General features: G+C 38.5%; 1 protein-coding gene across 2 annotated transcripts in view; it reads right to left on the reverse strand.

Annotated features, from left to right (window-relative positions):
• The window catches only part of ANKAR (ankyrin and armadillo repeat containing), a 73,289-nt gene that overhangs the window by 38,890 nt on the left and 14,663 nt on the right, over positions 1-19,736 (reverse strand). Inside the window, exons 3-8 of one of the 2 annotated variants that reach the window (XM_088021618.1) lie at positions 15,815-15,978; positions 15,080-15,183; positions 10,944-11,124; positions 9,563-9,782; positions 7,868-7,903; positions 1,279-1,480 (exon numbers count right to left, since the gene is read on the reverse strand). In XM_088021618.1, the coding sequence (XP_087877744.1) occupies positions 1,279-1,480; positions 7,868-7,903; positions 9,563-9,782; positions 10,944-11,124; positions 15,080-15,183; positions 15,815-15,978 (907 nt within the window). The remainder of the gene's footprint in view (positions 1-1,278; positions 1,481-7,867; positions 7,904-9,562; positions 9,783-10,943; positions 11,125-15,079; positions 15,184-15,814; positions 15,979-19,736) is intronic. The other variant, XM_028124444.2, reaches the window with a different exon arrangement.

The raw sequence follows: 19,736 nt of genomic DNA on the forward strand, positions 1-19,736 counted from the left end.
TACCAGTCTTTATCCCCGTGCCCCGCTTCTGCTCAAAGATACATCATCACAATATGACAGAACCAGAGCTGACTTGGGTCTCCACATTCCATGGCTCTTTCCAGAATCTATTAGTTAGAGAATCTATTAGCAAGAGACCCTGGTGTCCTGAGAGCTTTCTCTATATACATCTCTGCCCTTACCTAGAGGGAGGATTAATTTCTTCACTGAATAATAATGGCCAGGTTATGAGAAGACCCAGAAAAATCTGAATGAAACTAGGCCTAAGTCATGTTCAGAGATTCAAAATGATAACCTGTGTTTCAGTTGCTATCAAGACTGTACCTTCAGGAGAAGTTATACCTCCATCCAAAAGGTTGGTCCTCTGCTAAGTTATGAAATAGAATTGTGAAATAGAAGCTAAATTGTGAAATTGTGTTTGGGATGTTTCCCTATTTCAAAGTTACTTTCTTCTTCTTTTTATTTATTTATTATTTTTTTATTATGGTATGGTAATCACCATACATTACATCATTAGTTTTTGATGTAGTGTTCCATGATTCACTGTTTGCGTATAACACCCAGTGCTCTACACAGAACATGCCCTCTTTAATACCCATCACCAGGCTAACCCATCCCCCCACGCCCCTCCTCTCTAGAACCCTCAGTTTGTTTTTCAGAGTCCATAGTCTCTCATGGTTTGTCTCCCCCTCCGATTCCCCCCCCTTCATTCTTCCCCTCCTGCTATCTTCTTCTTTTTAAAAACTTGTTTTTAAAAGATTTTATTTTTGACTAATCTCTACACCCAACCTGGGGCTTTAACTTACAACCCTGAGATCAAGAGTCACATGTTCTATCCAACCAACCCAGCCAGGTGCCCCCAAGGTTATTTTCTTCTTTTTAACATGTTTCTCTTCTGGATACCATTAGATGTTTCTCCTGTTATCCGAGGCCTATCCACATTGGTCTGGAGCACTTGAGCTGCCTCCTGGTTGGGTAGGTTCCAATTTAGAGCACATTTCTCTCCCCAGTCTCAGGCTTCTTCCAGAGCACTTGGTAGTTAACTTGATAAACTAGTCTGTAGAGCCACACCATTGAGATAGCATGGATAGGCTAGTAGAAGTTCTGTCTTTATACATTCTAAAGGCAAGGGGTAGACGAAGAAGATAGTGACCAGAACAGAGTAAGCCTTACTATAGCCTTTCACATCAGTGATACCAACCATTCCTTTTAGTGTCAGTGTTTGGGGCAAGCCACAAAAGCAGAAATTTATATTTTTACAAATGCTTAATAACTTACTCAGCTGTTGCCTCTGCTTCCAGCAAACTAGGATCCTTCCTACAGAGAGCAATGATGATACCAATATTGTCATAGAAAGCAGCAAAGTGAATTGGCATCCAGCCTCTTTTTTCAGAAAGCGTGTAATCAGCTTTGAAACAGAGTAGACAGATGGTTGTTTCCAAGGAGCAAGCCTGTGCAGCCAGATGTAGAGGTGTTGGGCCTAAAATGGATAGACAATCACTTAAGTGATCAATATCTAACATGTCTATGTAAAACATATGTCTTTTTGGGGCACCTGGGTGGCTCAGTGAGTTCAGCGTCTGCCTTCAGCTCAGGTCACGATCCCAGCATCCTGGGATTGAAGTCTGTTTCTCCCTCCCTGCTGCTCTTGTTCTCTCTCTCTCCCCTTCTCAAGAAAATAAAATCTTATAAATAAATAAATAAATAAATAAATAAATAAATAAATAAAATATCTTTTGATATCCATCCACAGAGCTTTAATATTGTGATATAAAACTCCAAGATAAGCACTAAAAGGATTAATTTAGGCAATTCTATATGTCTTTAACTCAGGATGTCTGACCATTAAAAATCAATCCTTCTTTATAAATTAAGAATAACATTGAAAATATTAAATATTTGAAAAATTAAGTCAATGTATAAAATAGTCTCGTGATCAAATAAGCTGTTTCTTGTTTAAATTATTTTCCATTTTATTTAAATGTTTTGTAGTAGGAAGCAATATCCTTTGAAATTGAAGGAAAAATACGCTCACAAAAGCCCTCTCTATGTTATGAAATCCAGTGGGTGTTTTTCAATTCTTACCTTAACCTCTCAACAGTAAGGTTCTTCCTCTTTAAAATATTTTTTTCCCTTGGCTTTTGTGATATCATAACCTCCTGTTTCTCTCCTATCCCTCTGGCTACTCCTTCATAGTCTCCTTTGGGACGTTCTCACTCTCCTGATGCCTACATGAGCCTTAAGGCTCTGTCTTGGGCCTTTTTATCTTTGCAGTGACTTCATTTATCACCTAAAAGTTGGTGACTCCCAGGATTATGTCTCAGATCTGTTTTTATCCTCCAAGCTCCACATATTTTTCTCCAACATCTCACTAGGTGTCTCCACACACCACCTCAAACTTAACATGTTCCAACTGAATTATCTTTCCCTCCAAACCTGGTCCTCTTTCCCTGCTGCCTAAATCAGTGAAGAATATCGCCATCCAGCCAGTTCTACAAACCAGTAACCTGAAAGACTGCTTAGTATCTCCTTCTCATCTCATCTCCCGAACCAGTCCATCACCAAGTCTAAGTATCTTTACCGCCACCACCCCCCCACTCTACGCCTCCCACCTTGTTCTTGCCCTTCACCAATCCATTATTCCAAAATATAAATCTGATCTTCTTACCTACTGGCTTAAAACTTTTCAGTGGCTTCTCAAGGACATCTGATCATGAATATAGGAAAAGGATCCACTGGCTCCAATTTAACCTGAACTGCAAGCTATCCCCCCTCCCACCAAAAAACCCATGACATACACAACTTGTTCTCCTCACTTGGGCCTTCTTGCAGCTCCTCAAATGCAGGGTAGCCAGCCACATGACCCAGCTCGCCCAGGAAAGTACTCATCTATGCCTGTTGCCCCAGCATGATGATTAATAGTGCCTCTTCCATTTTCAAGTCTCCCTGATTTGGATGGTGAATTATCCGGTCACCTTGGGCTATTCCTGCTGTATAAGAGCTTCTTTCTCCCAAACAATGCTTTTCTGACCAGCATCCAGCTAACTCATATTTCTCAGCCTAAATGATAATTCCTCAGTGAAGCACTGGTTTTCTCCCAACTCAGACACTTTCAATGGCCTCTGGCCTGCCTTCCTTGTCTAAGCTTTACATCATAGTTTTTGATCATCTGTAATATCTGACCTGATTTATCTATCTAAAATCACTGCTTAGCCTTCCAGTTTCTGGTTTGGCATGGAAGGAGCTTAAGTCACCATTCTGTCCTAACAGCAAGTAGAAAACTAAACAACCTGAGAAATCTACAACTCTTCCTGGATATGATTGAGAAGTGAGGTCTCAGGGCAAAAATATTGCCCCCCAAAGTTGGAGATACAGACAGAGATACAGAGAAGCATAAGTGACTAAAAAGAAATCTCCACAGGACCTAGTGCTAGAGTAGTAAAGCTGCCTCAGCCCCTCCAGCCAACCTAGTAGTCTTTAAGTTTTTAGCAATCACCCTTTGCCCAAGTGATTGATTAACCTTTCATTGTTTATCTATAGATTATGCATTCTTTCCAGAAAGAACAGAAGGCTTCTGCACAACACAAAACAGAAACCGGAACCTCTTGCATAGCCCCTTGGCACTAAGGAACCAGACTCCTCTGCACAACCCCCTTGCACAACCTCTAAGCATGAAGATAATGAAGATAATGTCTATAACTGACACCATTGAGTCTGCCTGTAATTAAAGAAATGTAGCTGATTTACGGTTAACTGCCCTAAACTCCTTCAAAAATCCTTCTTGGGCCAGGCAGAAAACTTGAAGTTAGCCTTTGGACAAGAGTCTGCCTTCTCCCCCGGTGGCCAGCCTCCTGAATAAAGCTTGTATTCCTTTCTAATCAAAACTCGTCTCTCGAGGGGCACTTAGGTGGCTCAGTCATTGGGTGTCTGCCTTCGGCTCAGGTCATGATCCCAGGGTCCTGGGATCGAGCCCCACATCGGGCTCCCTGATCTGCGGGAAGCCTGCTTCTCCCTCTCTCACTCCTCCTGCTTGTGTTCCCTCTCTCGCTGTGTCTCTCTCTGTCAAATAAATAAATAAAATCTTTAAAAGAAAAAAAAAACTCGTCTCTCAAGAATTGGCTTTTTGAATAGCAGGCAGTTGAACCTGGGTTTTGGTAACAGTAGGAAAATCTGAACTATAATTGACAAATTGCTGGTGGCTCATTGTGGATAAGTTGAGGAGTTAAAACTCGAGGGGGACCCAGTCCCAGGGGGTCCCCATGCTTTAGTGAGTTTTAACTCTAGAAGTTTGACAAGGTCCTCATGGTAGATATCAGAGAAATATCCCCTCATGCTTGCGGGGGGGGGGGGGCGCGGAGAGGCAGGGGAAAAGGAACCATTTTGAGATATACCAGAGCATTCCATTTCTCTTAACAAGGCTTGCCCTCAGGAGAAACTATTTTACCAGAGCCTAACCTGCTGGGTTTTATCAGAGCCTAACCTACCTGGGGGGGAAGGGAAATACCCAACTCTGGCCCCCCTCCAGCCACCCTGCCACACCTAAGGTGGGGGCCAGGACTGAGAGTACATGTGAAGTTCACAGTCCAGGAGCACAGGCTCCCCAGAAGACTGAGACCCAATCATAGGACTATGGAACATGGTGGTTCATGTCAATCAACAAAAGGCTGTTAGCTGCTCTCAGCAGTAGAAACATCAAAATGACCTGACGAGTATTTTTTAAAAACCACACAAGCCTCCCTACCTGCCCTCTCCCTCTCTTCTCCCCCTTGTTCAAAAAAAACCATTTCAGCACAACCTGAGGGCAGGAGTACTGTTCTTATATCCCCCTCTTACTACTTTAAAGTGTGCTTAATTGGGCACCTGAGTGGCTCAATCAGTTAAGCGTCTGCCTTCAGTTCAGGTCATGATCCCAGCGTCCTGGGATTGAGTCCCACATTGGGCTCCTTGCTCAGCAGGGAGCCTGCTTTTCCCTCTGTCTGCCACTCCCCCACTTGTGCTCTCTCATCTGACAAATAAATAAATAAAATCTTAAAAAAAATTTTAAAAATAAAAAATAAAAAAGCAACACAGGTTAAAAAAAAATACTACACATTTTATAGTGCACAGGAAAGCGCCCCACAACAAAGAATTATCCAGCCCACAATGTCAACAGTGCTACAAGGATGAGAAACACTGGCCTAAGACATGCTAGAATTAGCGAAGTTCTGGAGGGGTTTATGTAGTCTGAAGAAACTATTCTCTGAGAACGCTGGTTGAGGGAATAGATGCTCTACTGGGACCTGAAAGCCATATTTATTCCTTTTTTCTGAATATCTGTATTACATGACTCTATTAATTCCGCCAGTGGTTGTCATATGCTACCCTGCATCCATCCATTCATATATTCATTTAACAACTATTTCCTAATCACTTACTAATGCCAGGCTTTCTTCTGGGCACTAGAATATCATGGCAAAGTGAACCAAATCCTTGCCCTTTACTGGAGCTTATTCAAGTGAGGGAGACACAATAGAGAGATAATATCATATAAGGTAGGGATAAGTGATACTTAGAAAATGAAAAAAGAAAGCAGTAATGCAGGAAGCACACTATTGTTACTCAACTGCAAATTGCTACAGGGTGGGTGGGCCAGATAAGCTCCATGCCCTCCCACCCTTTACTCCCCACCCTGCAGAATTTGCAATCCCTGTCCTTCGGCTTTCTGTCGGTGTCTGCCAGTGGGGATCCCTGGCAGGAGATTGGGGGAGGAGAATGAGGTCAGCACACTTATTGTCTCTAAGATCATCTCAGGTTAGTTGCATTCCTCCCCCAATGGAAGATGTCTGGTTTGAATAACTGCCGCCCTCCCCCACTAGACTCAGGTCTTCGCAAATGGTTTCTTTAAAAATAAACTCTCCTTGGCAAGAAGATGCAATGTGACAGTCTCTTCAATAAATGGTGTTGGGAAAACTGGACATCTACATGCAGAAGAATGAAACTGGGCCACTTTTTTTCACCACACACAAAATCAACTCAAAATGTATTATAGACCTAAATATGAGACCTGAAAAGATAAAAATCCTAGAAGAGTGCATGGGCTGTAATTTCTCTGACATCAGCCATAACACCACCTTTCTAGGTATGTCTCCTAAGGCAAGGGAAACAAAAGCAAAAAATAAATTATTGGAACTACATCAAAATAAAGAGCTTCTGCACAGTGAAGGAAACAATCAACAAAACTAAAAGGCAACCTACTGAATGGGAGAAGATATTTGCAAGTGATATATCTGATAAGGGGTTAATATCTAAAACATATAAAGAACTTATAAAACTCTACACTCAAAAAACAAATAATCTAATTTAAAAATGGGCAGAAGACACGAACAGACATTTCTCTAAAGAAGACATACAGATGGCCAACAGACACATGAAGAGATGCTCAACATAATTAATTATCATGGAAATACAAAGCAAAACCACAATGAGATATCACTCACACCTATCAGAATGGCTAAAATAAAAAACACAAGAAACAATGAGTGTTGGTAAGGAGGTGGAGAAAAAGGAATCCTCATGCACTGTTGGTGGGAATCCAAACTGGTACAGCCATTGTGAAAAACAGTATGGAAACATTCCTCAAAAAATTAAAAATAGAATTACAATATGATAAAGTTATTACACTACTGGGTATTTGCCCAAAGAATTAAAAAACACTAATTCAAAAGGATACATGTACCTCTACGTTTATTGCAGCATTATTTACAATAGCCAAAATATGGAAGCAGCCCAAGTGTCCACTGATAGGTGAATGGGTAAAGAATATGTGGTATGTATATATATAATGGAATATTACTCAGCCATAAAATGGAATGAAATCTTGCCATTTGCAACAACATGGATGGATCCAGAGGATATAATACTAAGTGTAATAAGTCGCTCAGAAAAACACAAATACCATATAATTTCACTCACACGTGGAATTTAAGAAACTAAACAAACAAAGAAAAAACGAGACAAAAAAACAGACAAACATTCAGAACAAACCAGGGAGGAGGTGGTTACCAGAGGGGAGGTGGGTGGGGGATGGGTGAAGTAGGCAAAGGGGATTAAAGAGCACACTTGTCATGATGAGCACTGAGTAATGTACAGAATTGTTGAATCACTATAGTATACACCTGAAACTAATATAAAACTGTACATTAATTATACTGGAATTAAAAAAAGATGTCAAACTCCTGAGTTGGAAGAATGGCTAAATCATGCTACGATTCACCACTTTCATGTCAGGTTCACTGTGTTGCTGACTGTGTATTCTGGGGATAAACAAACCAAACTGAAGTTGGTGGTCATTGATCAACTAAATATGACTAAAACCTGAAAAAAAAAACCCTCCTTGAATTATCCTATATAGAGTATGAAGGCATAGTCTCTTAGAGATAGAAGATACAGCCTTCAAAATTTTTTCTGATTCTCTGTATTCAATACTTAGGTCAAATCTCTCACCTCAGTCAAGAATGCCTCATTCCTCAGACCTCACAGATTGTTAATGTCACTAGATGGCAGCATATCTAAATAATATTAGCTGCATTTATTTATTTATTTATTTATTAAGACATAAAAATGACTTTAGCCTGATTTTATAAAAATAAGTACAGGTAACTGCAAATTCCACAGTCAAAAGAAGAAAAAAGAAAAAAACCCCAAGACTTAAGAAAAATATAAATAAATGACCATGGGTAGAAAAAAATGTACACTTCAAAATATAGACAAAACATCATTATGTGACGTTCTCATGTGACAGAACATTTTGGAGATTAAATACTATAAGGAGAGTTTTAATATATGCAATAACCTTTTCAAATGCACCAAATATTTACTTATGTCTTACCATTTCTTTCTTTTCTCATGTCCATTTTTGATGACTCTGTTTTAAAGGGGAATACACAGAGAAGTATGATTATTAATGTACAGCAGTTTCCTAAGTTAGTCAAAATAAACTCATATGAATAAGAACAAAGTGGCTACGTTTGGATACCAAAGGCAGGATTACATCAAACAGGATTGAGTTTAAGCTTTGGTCAAGCCATCTGGGCATGGTGCATGCCCCGACATCATGGCAGAGCAGACCTGGGGTACTGCCTCTCAAGTGTCTGATCAAAACTGACAGTTGGGGCAGTTCTGTGTTGTAAAGTCATAATGCGTAGACATTGCAGGTAGAGTTATACATTTTCCATACTTCAAAATCTATCCAATGGGATGGACAGATTCCAAATGGAAATCAAGTAGTCACAAGATGAACGAAAGACTTCAATTTACCAAAGATTTTTTTCACACCAAAAAATTACCAAATTTTACCAAAATTTAAACCAAAAAAGGTTTAAAACAGAACACATCTTTAAATAACAGAGTACTCATTACATTTAAACTTAACTGAATTTGTGCTCCATGTTAATCAAATAATGGAAGTATCTTAATATCAAAACATTTTAATCACACTGGTAAGAGTATAGAATTTATTAGTAGTCAATAGGATTAAAGCAGAACATTTTGTTTTGGTGTGTGAAAATTTAACACAACTTTTCAAGACAGCTAGCTAAAATATAAAATCATCGATTCTTATTGCCAATATTGTTGTATCAGCTATTCCTGATATTTTATCTCTATTTCCCTCTTCAGTTATGGAGGACTTCTGCTTTCATTTTCAACGTTATCATTTTTATACTGGTTAAATTTATTCCAATGAATACATATAGAGGTATGCATAGCTAATAATCAGGAAAAATGGCTTTTTAAAGTCAAAACTAAATTAGCCTTAAAGGGGCCATTAACTTAAAAAATTATTATTATGGTGAATTTTTTGTTATGAATTATAATTTGTATTTATGTATTGTGAATATACTATTCCCTGGTTGAGAACTCTGGGATAAGAAATGGGTGTCCTGCTGGGTTCTCCATTTATCTACCTTTTCTCTGAATTTCTATAGTACATCACTGTATATTAATTATCCCAGTGATTACCAAATGCTACCCTGCATTCATCCAACAACTATTTCCTGAGGCTTTCTTCTAGGCACTCGAATATCATGGCAAACAAAGTAAACCAAATCACTGCCTTTAAGGAGCTTATATTCAAGTGAGGGAGACACAATAAGCAATAAATAATACTATATAGGAGATCAATTAAGTGATATACTTAGAAAACTAAAAGGAGCCCCTCTGAAATAAGGGAAACAAAAACCTCAACTTTGCTCTAGGTCCCAATGCCAAATTTTAATCTTGCTCTAAAATCAACATGGATTCTTGGGGCGCCTGGGTGGCTCAGTTGGTTAAGCAACTGCCTTCGGCTCAGGTCATGATCCTGGAGTCCTGGGATCGAGTTCCGCGTCGGGCTCCCTGCTCAGCAGGGAGTCTGCTTCTCCCTCTGACTCTTCCCCCTCTCATGCTTTCTCTCTCTATCTCATTCTCTCTCTCAAATAAATAAATAAAATCTTAAAAATAAAATAAAATCAACATGCATTCTTAATTCTGAACAGGGGTAATAAGTAAAAGAAAAACAGTTTAAATTTTAAAAACTTTATGGTACCTTGGCTAAACATAATAAAGCGTCTCTGGTTGACATTGAAGTTAGCATTGCACAGTTGACATATAATAGCAACTCTGTTGTGTAGAGCGGCATGATGGAAAATAGTATAACCTGCTTCATCTGAAACATTGATGGTTGAGCTTGAGGTTTTACGGCTAAATGTATGGAAAACAGCAGATAATCCTCTTTCAACAGCAGACTTCATACCAAATGGGATGCTCTAAAATTATTAAGAGGGCCAGAATAAATTTTTCAAAGTATACTTAAAGTTTAGCTTAAGGAAAAAAAGGACAATAAATATATATTAATATATTTATAATAAATGTAATGTTAATATATAACATAATTAATAAATATATATTAATATAATCACAGGATTGGTGCTCAGTTACAGAATTTTCACAAGATCCATGTGGATAGTGTCTCACTGGACAAAGACTAAAGTTATTAGAACTAAAAGAAACATTGAGAACTTTAAAAAATATTTTTGGGAAGTTTTTTTCTCCCTCTTTTTTTAAGGAGAAGTAGATCCTTCTTCGGAGACAATTAAAACAGGATAGACAATTTTCTTTCTGAACTACTTAAACAAATGGAGATCACTGGGTTCCTTTTCTGATTGAAGAGCAATCTAATTTAGAAATCTAGGAAATAGAAATATATAGTTACAGAAATACAATTTGTCCTCTTTGCTCTAGTTCTCAAAACAGAGGTAAAAACAGTACACTCTTCTTTGAGACATTCTGACTACTTAATATTTTAAAATTAAATGAACAGGTTATTAAAATGTTAAATGTATGGACATTGAGATAAATAAATGGTAAATAAAGGCCAGTGTATCCATTGAAATGGGTGAGCTCACCACTTATCAGTTCCAGAAGCTGTACATGAAGCTTGTTGAAACAGATATAGTGATTTGATTCAGGATGACAGGTTTGTTCCTCAGGTTTGGTTCCCCAGGACTGAAGACTGACTGCCATTTACTAGCTGTGTGATTTGGGGAAGATCCTTAACTTACTGCACCTCAAATTTCTCATTTGTAACATAGGAATGATAACAATAGTACGAGTACCTTGAAAAAGTTTCTTAAAAGGATTTATAAAGTGCCTGGCACACAAAATAAGCACTCAATAAATACTAGCCATTATGAAGATTGGTCACAATCCAGTTCATTAATAGATTATTCTGTAACCCTACCAGAAATTTATAATCCAGAATTATATAGCATCTAAGCTGCTAAAATGTGGAAGTTTTATTTCATATTGAAAGCTTTATTTAACCTAATATTTATCCCTAAGATAAAAATTTGAGACATAGACTTATCTATAATAATATTATCTATAATAGTTTCCTACACTAAATTATGTGATAATTACTGAAATACCTTGCATTTCATAGCTTTTTTGAAACCAAATTTTTTCTTAAATTGTTCATGTAATTGGGCATCTGTTAGTGGAAGTCTTTTTGGTTTCAGATTGTTCACGACTTCATTTATGGCTCCCCACCACTTTGTCTTATATAGTTGATGATAGTAAGTTTCAAGTTCAAAACAGATCACATAGTAGCTATTAAAAAATAAAGAAAAAAGATAAATCTTTCTGACTTTGAAGTAATTTGGTACTTTTTTCTATACTGACTAAACTGTATTTTTCTATAATAATTAAATATAAAACTGTAGTTTAAATTGTACTTGACTGAAAAAGAAGGTCTTAGGGAAATACTATGTTATGAACTGGTCAGAGGCTAATATCCTCTCCTCCTTAACCTTGACTTCCATCCCAGTTTTCTGAATATAATAGACTTCTGCAGGGATGGAGGCATATTTGAGGACCTGTTCGCATTTATTTGAGGTTGTTATGCTTCCCATCCACCATCCTCTCCTCCTCAAAGGAAACTAGACCACAAAAATATAAACTAAAGGCTGTCTTCACCCACACCTTGCAGATACAGTGCCAGTCCAGGTGGCGGGACTTATCATATTTCCTGTGGGCCCTGACTTGTGCAGGTGCCACCTTCACGGATGGGGCCTTGCCTAACTTACTAGACTCCAGGCAGGCTCCAAAATCGAGGAATAGGTATTCTGAATCTTACTCAGATTTGAAGGCTTTCAAATCATGGTAGTGATGGGTTCTAGGGCCTAAGGAGCTGTATGAATCATACCTAGATGCTTGATTTACAGTGGACGACTAAACTAAATTTCTAGAAGAAGACAGCTCACCTTTCTTCAGTGTCATACACGCTGCTAAGAGTAGACACCACAGACAGATACCCCAAGTCCCGTAATCCTGCCTCCACAGATGTGGGCATAGGGGATCACACTGAGGTTGCCCTTCGGCCTTCAAGTGGCCCAGCACCACATCATAGAGTCCCAGTGCCTACAACCTCTTCTTTTTATGGACTTCTCCAGGGAGCGAGCTCTGGCTGTGGTAAACTGTTATGGGGTCAGAAGCTGCTGACTACACCTGGGGCCCTGGTACTCAGTGATGTACTCTTAGATCACTGCTGAGGCAATGAAACAGACTTATAAATTTAACACACACCAGGGGAATGTGGGTTGATTTCTTCTAGAAATTCAATTTACTTATCCAATACAAATCAAGCAGCTAGAATCAGCAGGGGGCTATCCTACCTAGAAACTGAAGAAGCAAGAGGTGGTAAAGGTGGCTTTACCCTGAGAAAGTCTCTACCACAGAATTCTGCGGACGCCCCCACCCAAGGTTGGATACACAACCTACACCGGCCCGCAGAGAGATGATATTGCATGCACAGAAAGCCCAGATGGCCAGTGCCATGAGGGAGCCTTCATCCAAGTACTGCATAATGACATACCACTGTTCTTACTCAAAACCTTATGTGTAGTCATCAGCAGGGACTATAAGGGAGCCTCACTTTTAAAATAACTCTCTTCATATTATTCTGCCCGGGAATCGGCACCCAGCTTCTGAGGAGCTTCCAGCACCGCATTTCCCTGATATACCACTGGCATATTAAGTTGATTTCTGACCTGCCTCCTAATATCCACAACAGTATCACAATGCTGGTATGCTCTCCCCCAAATAGGACATTTTAGTACTGGAATAAATTAATCTTTTTCCTCCAGCCATTGTCACCTTAATAAATAATTCATGAGTTCTTGTAGTTTTACGGGTGGTCAAATCCTGAGTACCTGACTGTGGTCCCTACTTTTTGATTCTGGTATGGTAGAAGAACTCAACCTGAACCAAAATCAATCTAGGACTTCGATGTTCCCAGGCATGCCTGGAGGGCCAGTGGAACTGATCCTATTTTCGTAAGGGACCAGGGGTGTCTTAGGAGATAAACCATTCTGAGGAAAGAGAATATCAAGATACATAAAATCAAAGAGGGGAGATTTTTAAGAAGGCATGTTTTCAATCATTCAGATTATTCTCTGGTCCCGCACCAACATAGAATGATCCCTACATCACAGAAAAGAACAACTGTTAGGAAAATGACTAAACATGTTGTTTTTGCACCAAATTGTTAGGGGTTCAAGGCAGCACTTCCTTGAAACCAATAAAATTAGGAAAGAAATTCTCCTTGCTTCATTGGATTGGCTTCAACATGTCTCACAGTTGATGTACGCTGTTTAGCAGGCATGAGGAGGAGCCAGCCCCAGAGGTGACACCAGATCCCCAACCAAGAACAACAGCATCACTAATGCAATGGCATTAGTGCTGAGTTACCTTCATGGGGCCTATGGAGTGCCTGGAGCCCAGCAGTGGATCGTTACAGAGAGCTAAGACAGGAAAGAAGGAAACTGAAGAAATCTTATAGTACCTGAGAGCTGATCCACGAGCATATGAGATTCCTAGGAACAACTATATGGGGGTGGCAATTATGAAACTGAAAGTTCTCTAGTAATTGGTACAGGAACCAGGAAAATACTGATTAGTATTCCACTTGTGGTTTTTACTTTTACTCCATGCTGACTGGGTTTGGGAAACAACTCCTGCTGATTTTGAAAGCCTGTAAATTCAAATCCAACTAACTACAGTTCACCAACACTGATGACCACATGTTGTGCATTAGTCAGAAACTAGAGAACTAATTCCACTGTGGCATCCCATTGCAACAATATGACTGGATCCCTTACAGTTCAGTGGCAGTGTGCTTATGCCAGCCATGCTTCTTCATCCACAACAACCTCTCACCAAGCATAGCTTTCATCTCACCTGATTCCCTGCATCCCAGGATCATTAGTGTCCAGCCAGACACTACAACCTGGGAAAATAAAGCATTATTCAGAGGTGCTTCCAGGATACTATTTAGCTTGGCAAGGGTTGTACATGGAGTATGTCAACAGATGCTGGATCCCTGAGCGAGAGATTTCCTCCTCCAGGGAGATGCACACTAACTGTCCATTCTAAAGGCATGAGGTCTATTACTTAACTCCCTCCCAAATCATGGAGGTCATTAGCCACATGGTCTTTGACTTCATCTCAAGTACCATGTGAGCATCCAGGCAGTATTAATGGAAAGATCCACCTTTCATTGTTTATCCTGCTTCTCCCTCTGCCTTGTTTCTGGTATTTTCCTCATTGCTATGCATCTTGAGAAAAATTTATAACCTTTGTCTTTACTTCTTCATATCCTATGAACCCTCCCCAACTTTACCCAGCTTATTACACATAGCCTATAACCAGAACTAATTCTCTTACCAAGTCATTGTCAAACTGAGTGCTCTCTTTAGTCTTAAGTTTACTTGGCCTTTTTCTCTGTTGAATTTGATGCTTTTAACTATTTCCATATTTTAAAAATTCTCCCCACTTGGCTTCCATGCTATCATACTTTCTTGGTCCTCTTCCCTGTATCATTCCTTCTTAGTCTCCTTTGCTTTCTCCTCTGCTTCTCCCCACCCCATTTAAAAGCTGCTATTCTCCAGAGTTCTAGACTTGGTCCTATTCTCTAAACCACTTCCATGCCTTAAAAAAACAAAAAACAAAACAAAAAAACCTCTCCTATATACTTTTAAATCTCAAGTCTCTACCTCCTAATAATAATGCCCCCAGCTCTACTTTCCATATTTCCAAACTTCAGTGTCCAAGATATGAAAATCCAAGAACATAATTCAAAAAAGACCCTAGCAAAACTTAGAGAAACATCCAGCTTCAAAAGATGACAGGCAGAACAAGACCCAGCAGAGGAAGAGGATTTTAAATCATATTCTTCATGGAACTAAAGGGCTTTGTGCTGAGTCCACTGCTTTTCAGTAGGCCCCCAGGGTTTGATCCTCACCTCCATCCCCATGTAATCACAGTGATAGTTATAAGAACTAATCACCACCTCTAAGGATTATTATACAGAATGTACCAAAGAGCATGAAGCAATAAGTACACTATTTAATATTTTGTTGAGTCTGTATTTCATTCATGGGGGTTATTGTTCTAGGATCTCTATGCTGAGGTATTAAGTTAATCTTTGCATTTTGACACTTTCCTTGTTTTCTCCTAACTTTCAACAAGTTTTGGCTACTGTGAATAATTACTGAAAGTTCCTTACCTTTTTCCATTAAGTTCCATGACTGGTATTGAGTAATGTTCTTTGTATCCTGAATCTTCTGCAAATGCATCAGCAGCACAATCCCGTATTTTTTCCAAATTGTTCTAAAATATGAGTTATGTTACTAAAAACATATCTTTAAACAAGTCCAAACAATTATGGCTTCTTTTAGATGAAATTTTATACTTGTAAATGATATATATTTAATATAGTATCCCACCAGACCCTAATGGTAACCACATGTATCCAATTCCTACTACAGGAGTGAGGAAAAAATACAAAAGAAAAGATAGTGTAAAGAAGGTAGGAAAGCAATGATAATTCAAACGTTATGTTTATATTAAATTCTAGATTAAATTATTTTTCCTAAACTCTAGAGGATCTCTTTTCTAATACTAATCTTCAAGGAAAATGGAAGACTATGTAGTGAATGTTGAAAGATTTCTACTATACTCTGTAACTATTTTAGGGCACATATGGTCCATTAGAAGTCTACAAATTCTGTGAGGATAGTTGTACCTAGCTTGTCATTTCATCTCTGACACCTAACATACCTCAGATATAGTTGCACTTAATTTATGTATGTTACATAATGTATGAAAAGATTAGTGAGTTAGGAAGATAATCATTTGGAGACTGGCCTAGTGCTCGTACCGACAGAGACTTTCTGGATGGAGAATAAAATAAAAGAGTTGTGAAATGACAAACCATTTCAGAAACAATAATAATTTAAACCTTAAAATCTTCCAAAGCATTCTCAATTGAAGGTGTGCTGATATCAAATTCAATTCCTCCATGAACATGAAAATATTGATCCTCTTTGTAGTGAAAATGCTGGCATTTAAAATCTCGTCCATAAATAAATGGAGGCAATTCTCGCTCTGTCTTGACCTTGTCATCTCCAAAAATGAAAACAAACTTTAATTTAGAAGTGAAAACAACACATACACGATCATATTTTGAAGATCTAGATTCTTATTTACATAAACCAAGTGAAAAAAAATCCACATTAAAGAAAATCTTGGCAATTATAGTCTCTAAAATCATGGCCTTAATATATATTTTAAACACGAAAATGTATTTATAGCATACATTTTAGTTTCATTGTATAGACATTTCAAGGGAAGAGTCAAACCATTATTCTACTTATTGATTTCTATGTGTGAGTTCAAGACCAATATCTTTACCCCCAATTGTTAGAAAATATTTGAAACTATGCCTCAGAGAATCTTGGGCAAAATAAATGAAAACTTAAACTGAGCTGGTTCAGGCAAAAAGAGACATTAAAAAGAAATAGGTGGGTATCTCTCACTGACAAAAATAACCAGCTCACTTTTTTGGAAAGTAATAAAACCACACATATAACATTTATTTTAGAAAAATAATTTTCTAAAACTCCAGTAATGATTAGGTTTGTCCAATATTTTGACTTCTTAGCAGAATATGGTTTCATCATGTAAAACATATAACGTATTTTGAGAAATGTAAAAGGTACAGAAAAGTACAAGGAATAATATAACACCCTAATATCACCACCTGGAACTATTAACATTTAGTCATATTTGCTTCCAATTAATCTAAGTAATAAAACATTACAAACATAGCTAACATTCTTTTTAATGAAGGGTCTTAGTTCCATACACCTGCCCTCCTACCTCCACCCCAGGATAAGAATGGTCATGAGCCCATTTTTAAGTAGTTCACAGATAAGTGTAATCATTTTCACCATTTGAATGCTTATGATACAAATTTTCATTAAATGATTTGCAAAATTCCTACTGAAAATTTGCCACTTGAATAGAAAGCCCATCATAATAAGCCTACATGTTTGGGCACCAATGAAAATATATAAATCGTGTGCTAATCTGGGTGCAGGGAATAGTTTGCACTACATGCCTGTCAAATTCCACGTAAGTACGGTCCTATTTCAGCTCTCTATTCTCTTACATTGGTTTATTTGTGTAAATAGCACTAACACCCTAGTAAAGTTTTGAAATATATTTTCATTTCTTTTTCAGAAATTTAACACTATTCATGACCCTTTACTGCTCCATATTAATTTCAGAATCAATTTATAAACTTTCATAAAAACACAATAGGGATTTTGAATAGAAGTGCATTGAATGTATAGGTTTATAGATCAGATATGATACACTCATAGCGTATCATATGTCCCATCGTGAACATGGCATATTTCCTTATTTTTCTCAAAATTTATTTTAAGTCTTCTAATAGCCCTTATAATTGGTATAAACATATACCAAGTACTATGTACATATAGCAAATATTTTTAACTACCTTGGAGACATTAAATGTTGTTTTGTTTTGTTTTGTTTCATAACAGGCTACAACAAGGTTATATGCCTGGACTCACCTACTATAAGCAAAATTGAATTTAAATATAAATTTAGATTTATCTGAAGATGGTGGGGAAGTAGGAGACCAAAATTTCGTCTGGTCCCAGGAATTCAGCTAGATAGTTATCAAACCATTCTGAACACCTACAAACTCAACAGGAGATCGAAGAAAAGAATAGCAGCAATTCTATGAACAGAAAAGTGACCACTTTCTGGAAGGTAGGACATGCGGAGAAGTGAATCTGAGGCGATATTCGGGAGGATAGATGGCAGGAGAGGGGGCCTCTGACCGCCACTTCTGGCAAGTGATAGAGCAGCGGATCACAAAATCAGAACGTTTAGAAGTTGGCTCCACTGAGGGACGTTGCTCCAGTGGCTAAGCAGGGGGTGGAACCCTTGCTGGCACAGTGTGGTCTTGGGACCCTCGGGGTCACAGAAAGACGGGGGTGCCTGAGTGCAGCAGAGCTCCCAGGTATCGGAGTGGGGAAGCCGGCTGCAGAGACAGAGCCCAGGAGTGGGCTCTCAGCTCAGGGTTTTCATAAACCGTGATCTGCGGCACAGTTGGGCCACTGCTCCTCCAGCGGGGACCCAACAAGTGGCAAATCTGGGGAGACTCCCCTTCCTCCCCCGGGAGGAGCGGTGCAGAAATGCACCACAGGGATCTGCTGGGTTTGGAGACTCCACACGGGGTAGTGTGCCAGAGATAGAAATGCTCGGTCATAGGCTTGGTGAGCATGGAGTGCAGCTGGAGAACAGGGAGACAGGACTGCTTTTCTCTGGGGGCTCACTGAGGAGTGGGACCCCGAGTTCTTGGCTCCTCTGGGCAGAGATTGGGAGGCCACCATTTTCATTCTAGTCCTCCAAAGCTGTGCAGAAAGCTTGCAGGGAACAAAAGCTCCTGAGAGAAAAACCAAGCAGATGACTTAGCCTGGCCCCGGCAAGGGCGGGGCAATTCTGACTCTGGCAAAGACATTTGGGAACCGCAGCAACAGGCTTCCCCAGAAGATCAGCAAGAACATCCAGCCAAGACCAAGTTTATCAATCAATGAGAACGGCAGAACTCCAGCACTAGGGGAATACAGCACATAGAATTCATGGCTTTTCCCCCATGATTCTTTAGTCTTTCAAAGTTAATTTTGTAAATTTTCTTTATTTTTACTTTTTCTATTTTTTAAAAATTTTTCTTCTTTTCTTTTTCAACCAAAATCTTATCAATTCCTTTTTTAAAATCTTTTTTTTTAAAGATTTTATTTATTTATTTGACAGAGAGAGAGAGACAGCAAGAGTGGGAACACAAGCAGCAGGAGTGGGAGAGGGAGAAGCAGGCTTCCCACTGAGGAGGGAGCCTGATACGGGACTCGATCCCAGGACCCTGGGATCATGACCTGAGCCAAAGGCAGACGCTTAATGACTGAGCCACCCAGGCTCCCTAAAATCTTTTTTAATTTTCATTTTTACAGTCATATTCTATCCCTTCATTGTATTTAACCTTATTTTTTGTATATATATGAGTTTTTCTTTCTTTAAGATTTTGGGATACAGTTTCTTCTAACAGATCAAAATGTATCTTAATCTAGTGTATGGCTTTGTTCTAGTCTCCTGCTTGATCACATTCTCTCTTTTTTTTTTTTTTAATTTTCTTCCTTCTTTTTTCAACCAACTTCTTATCCTATCAATTCCTTTTTAAAAATCTTTTTAAATTTTCATCTTTACAATCATATTCCATCCCTTCATCATATTTACCCTTATTTTTGTATATATATGTTTTTCTTTCTTTAAAATTTTGGGAGGCAGTTTCTCCTAATGGAACAAAATAAACCCAAAATCTAGTGTGTGGCTCTGTTCTATTCACCAGCCTGATCATATTCTTTTTTGCTTTTGTTTTTTCCTTTCTTTTCCCCCTGGTTTCGGGTCTCTTCTGATTTTTTAGTGTACATTTTTCTGGAGTCATTGTTACCCTTTTAGCATTTTGTTCTCTCATTCATCTATTCTTCTCTGGACAAAATGACAAAACTGAAAAACTCACCTCAAAAAAAAAAAAAAAAAGAACAAGAGGCAGTACCAACTGCCAGGGATCTAATCAATATGGACATTATCAATATGGACATTAGTAAGATGTGGGAACTAGAGTTCAGAATGATTATAAAGATACTAGCTGGGCTTGAAAAAAGCATAGAAAATACTAGAGAATCCCTTTCTGGAGAAATAAAAGAACTAAAATCTAACCAAGTCAAAATCAAAAAGGCTATTAATGAGGTACAATAAAAAATGGAGGCTCTAACTGCTAGGATAAATGAGGC

Source organism: Eumetopias jubatus, unplaced genomic scaffold (genome assembly GCF_037043125.1).
Source record: "Eumetopias jubatus isolate StellerSeaLion01/CBP00866 unplaced genomic scaffold, mEumJub1_p1.0 scaffold_3, whole genome shotgun sequence".
NCBI classification, from domain to species: Eukaryota; Metazoa; Chordata; class Mammalia; order Carnivora; family Otariidae; genus Eumetopias; species Eumetopias jubatus.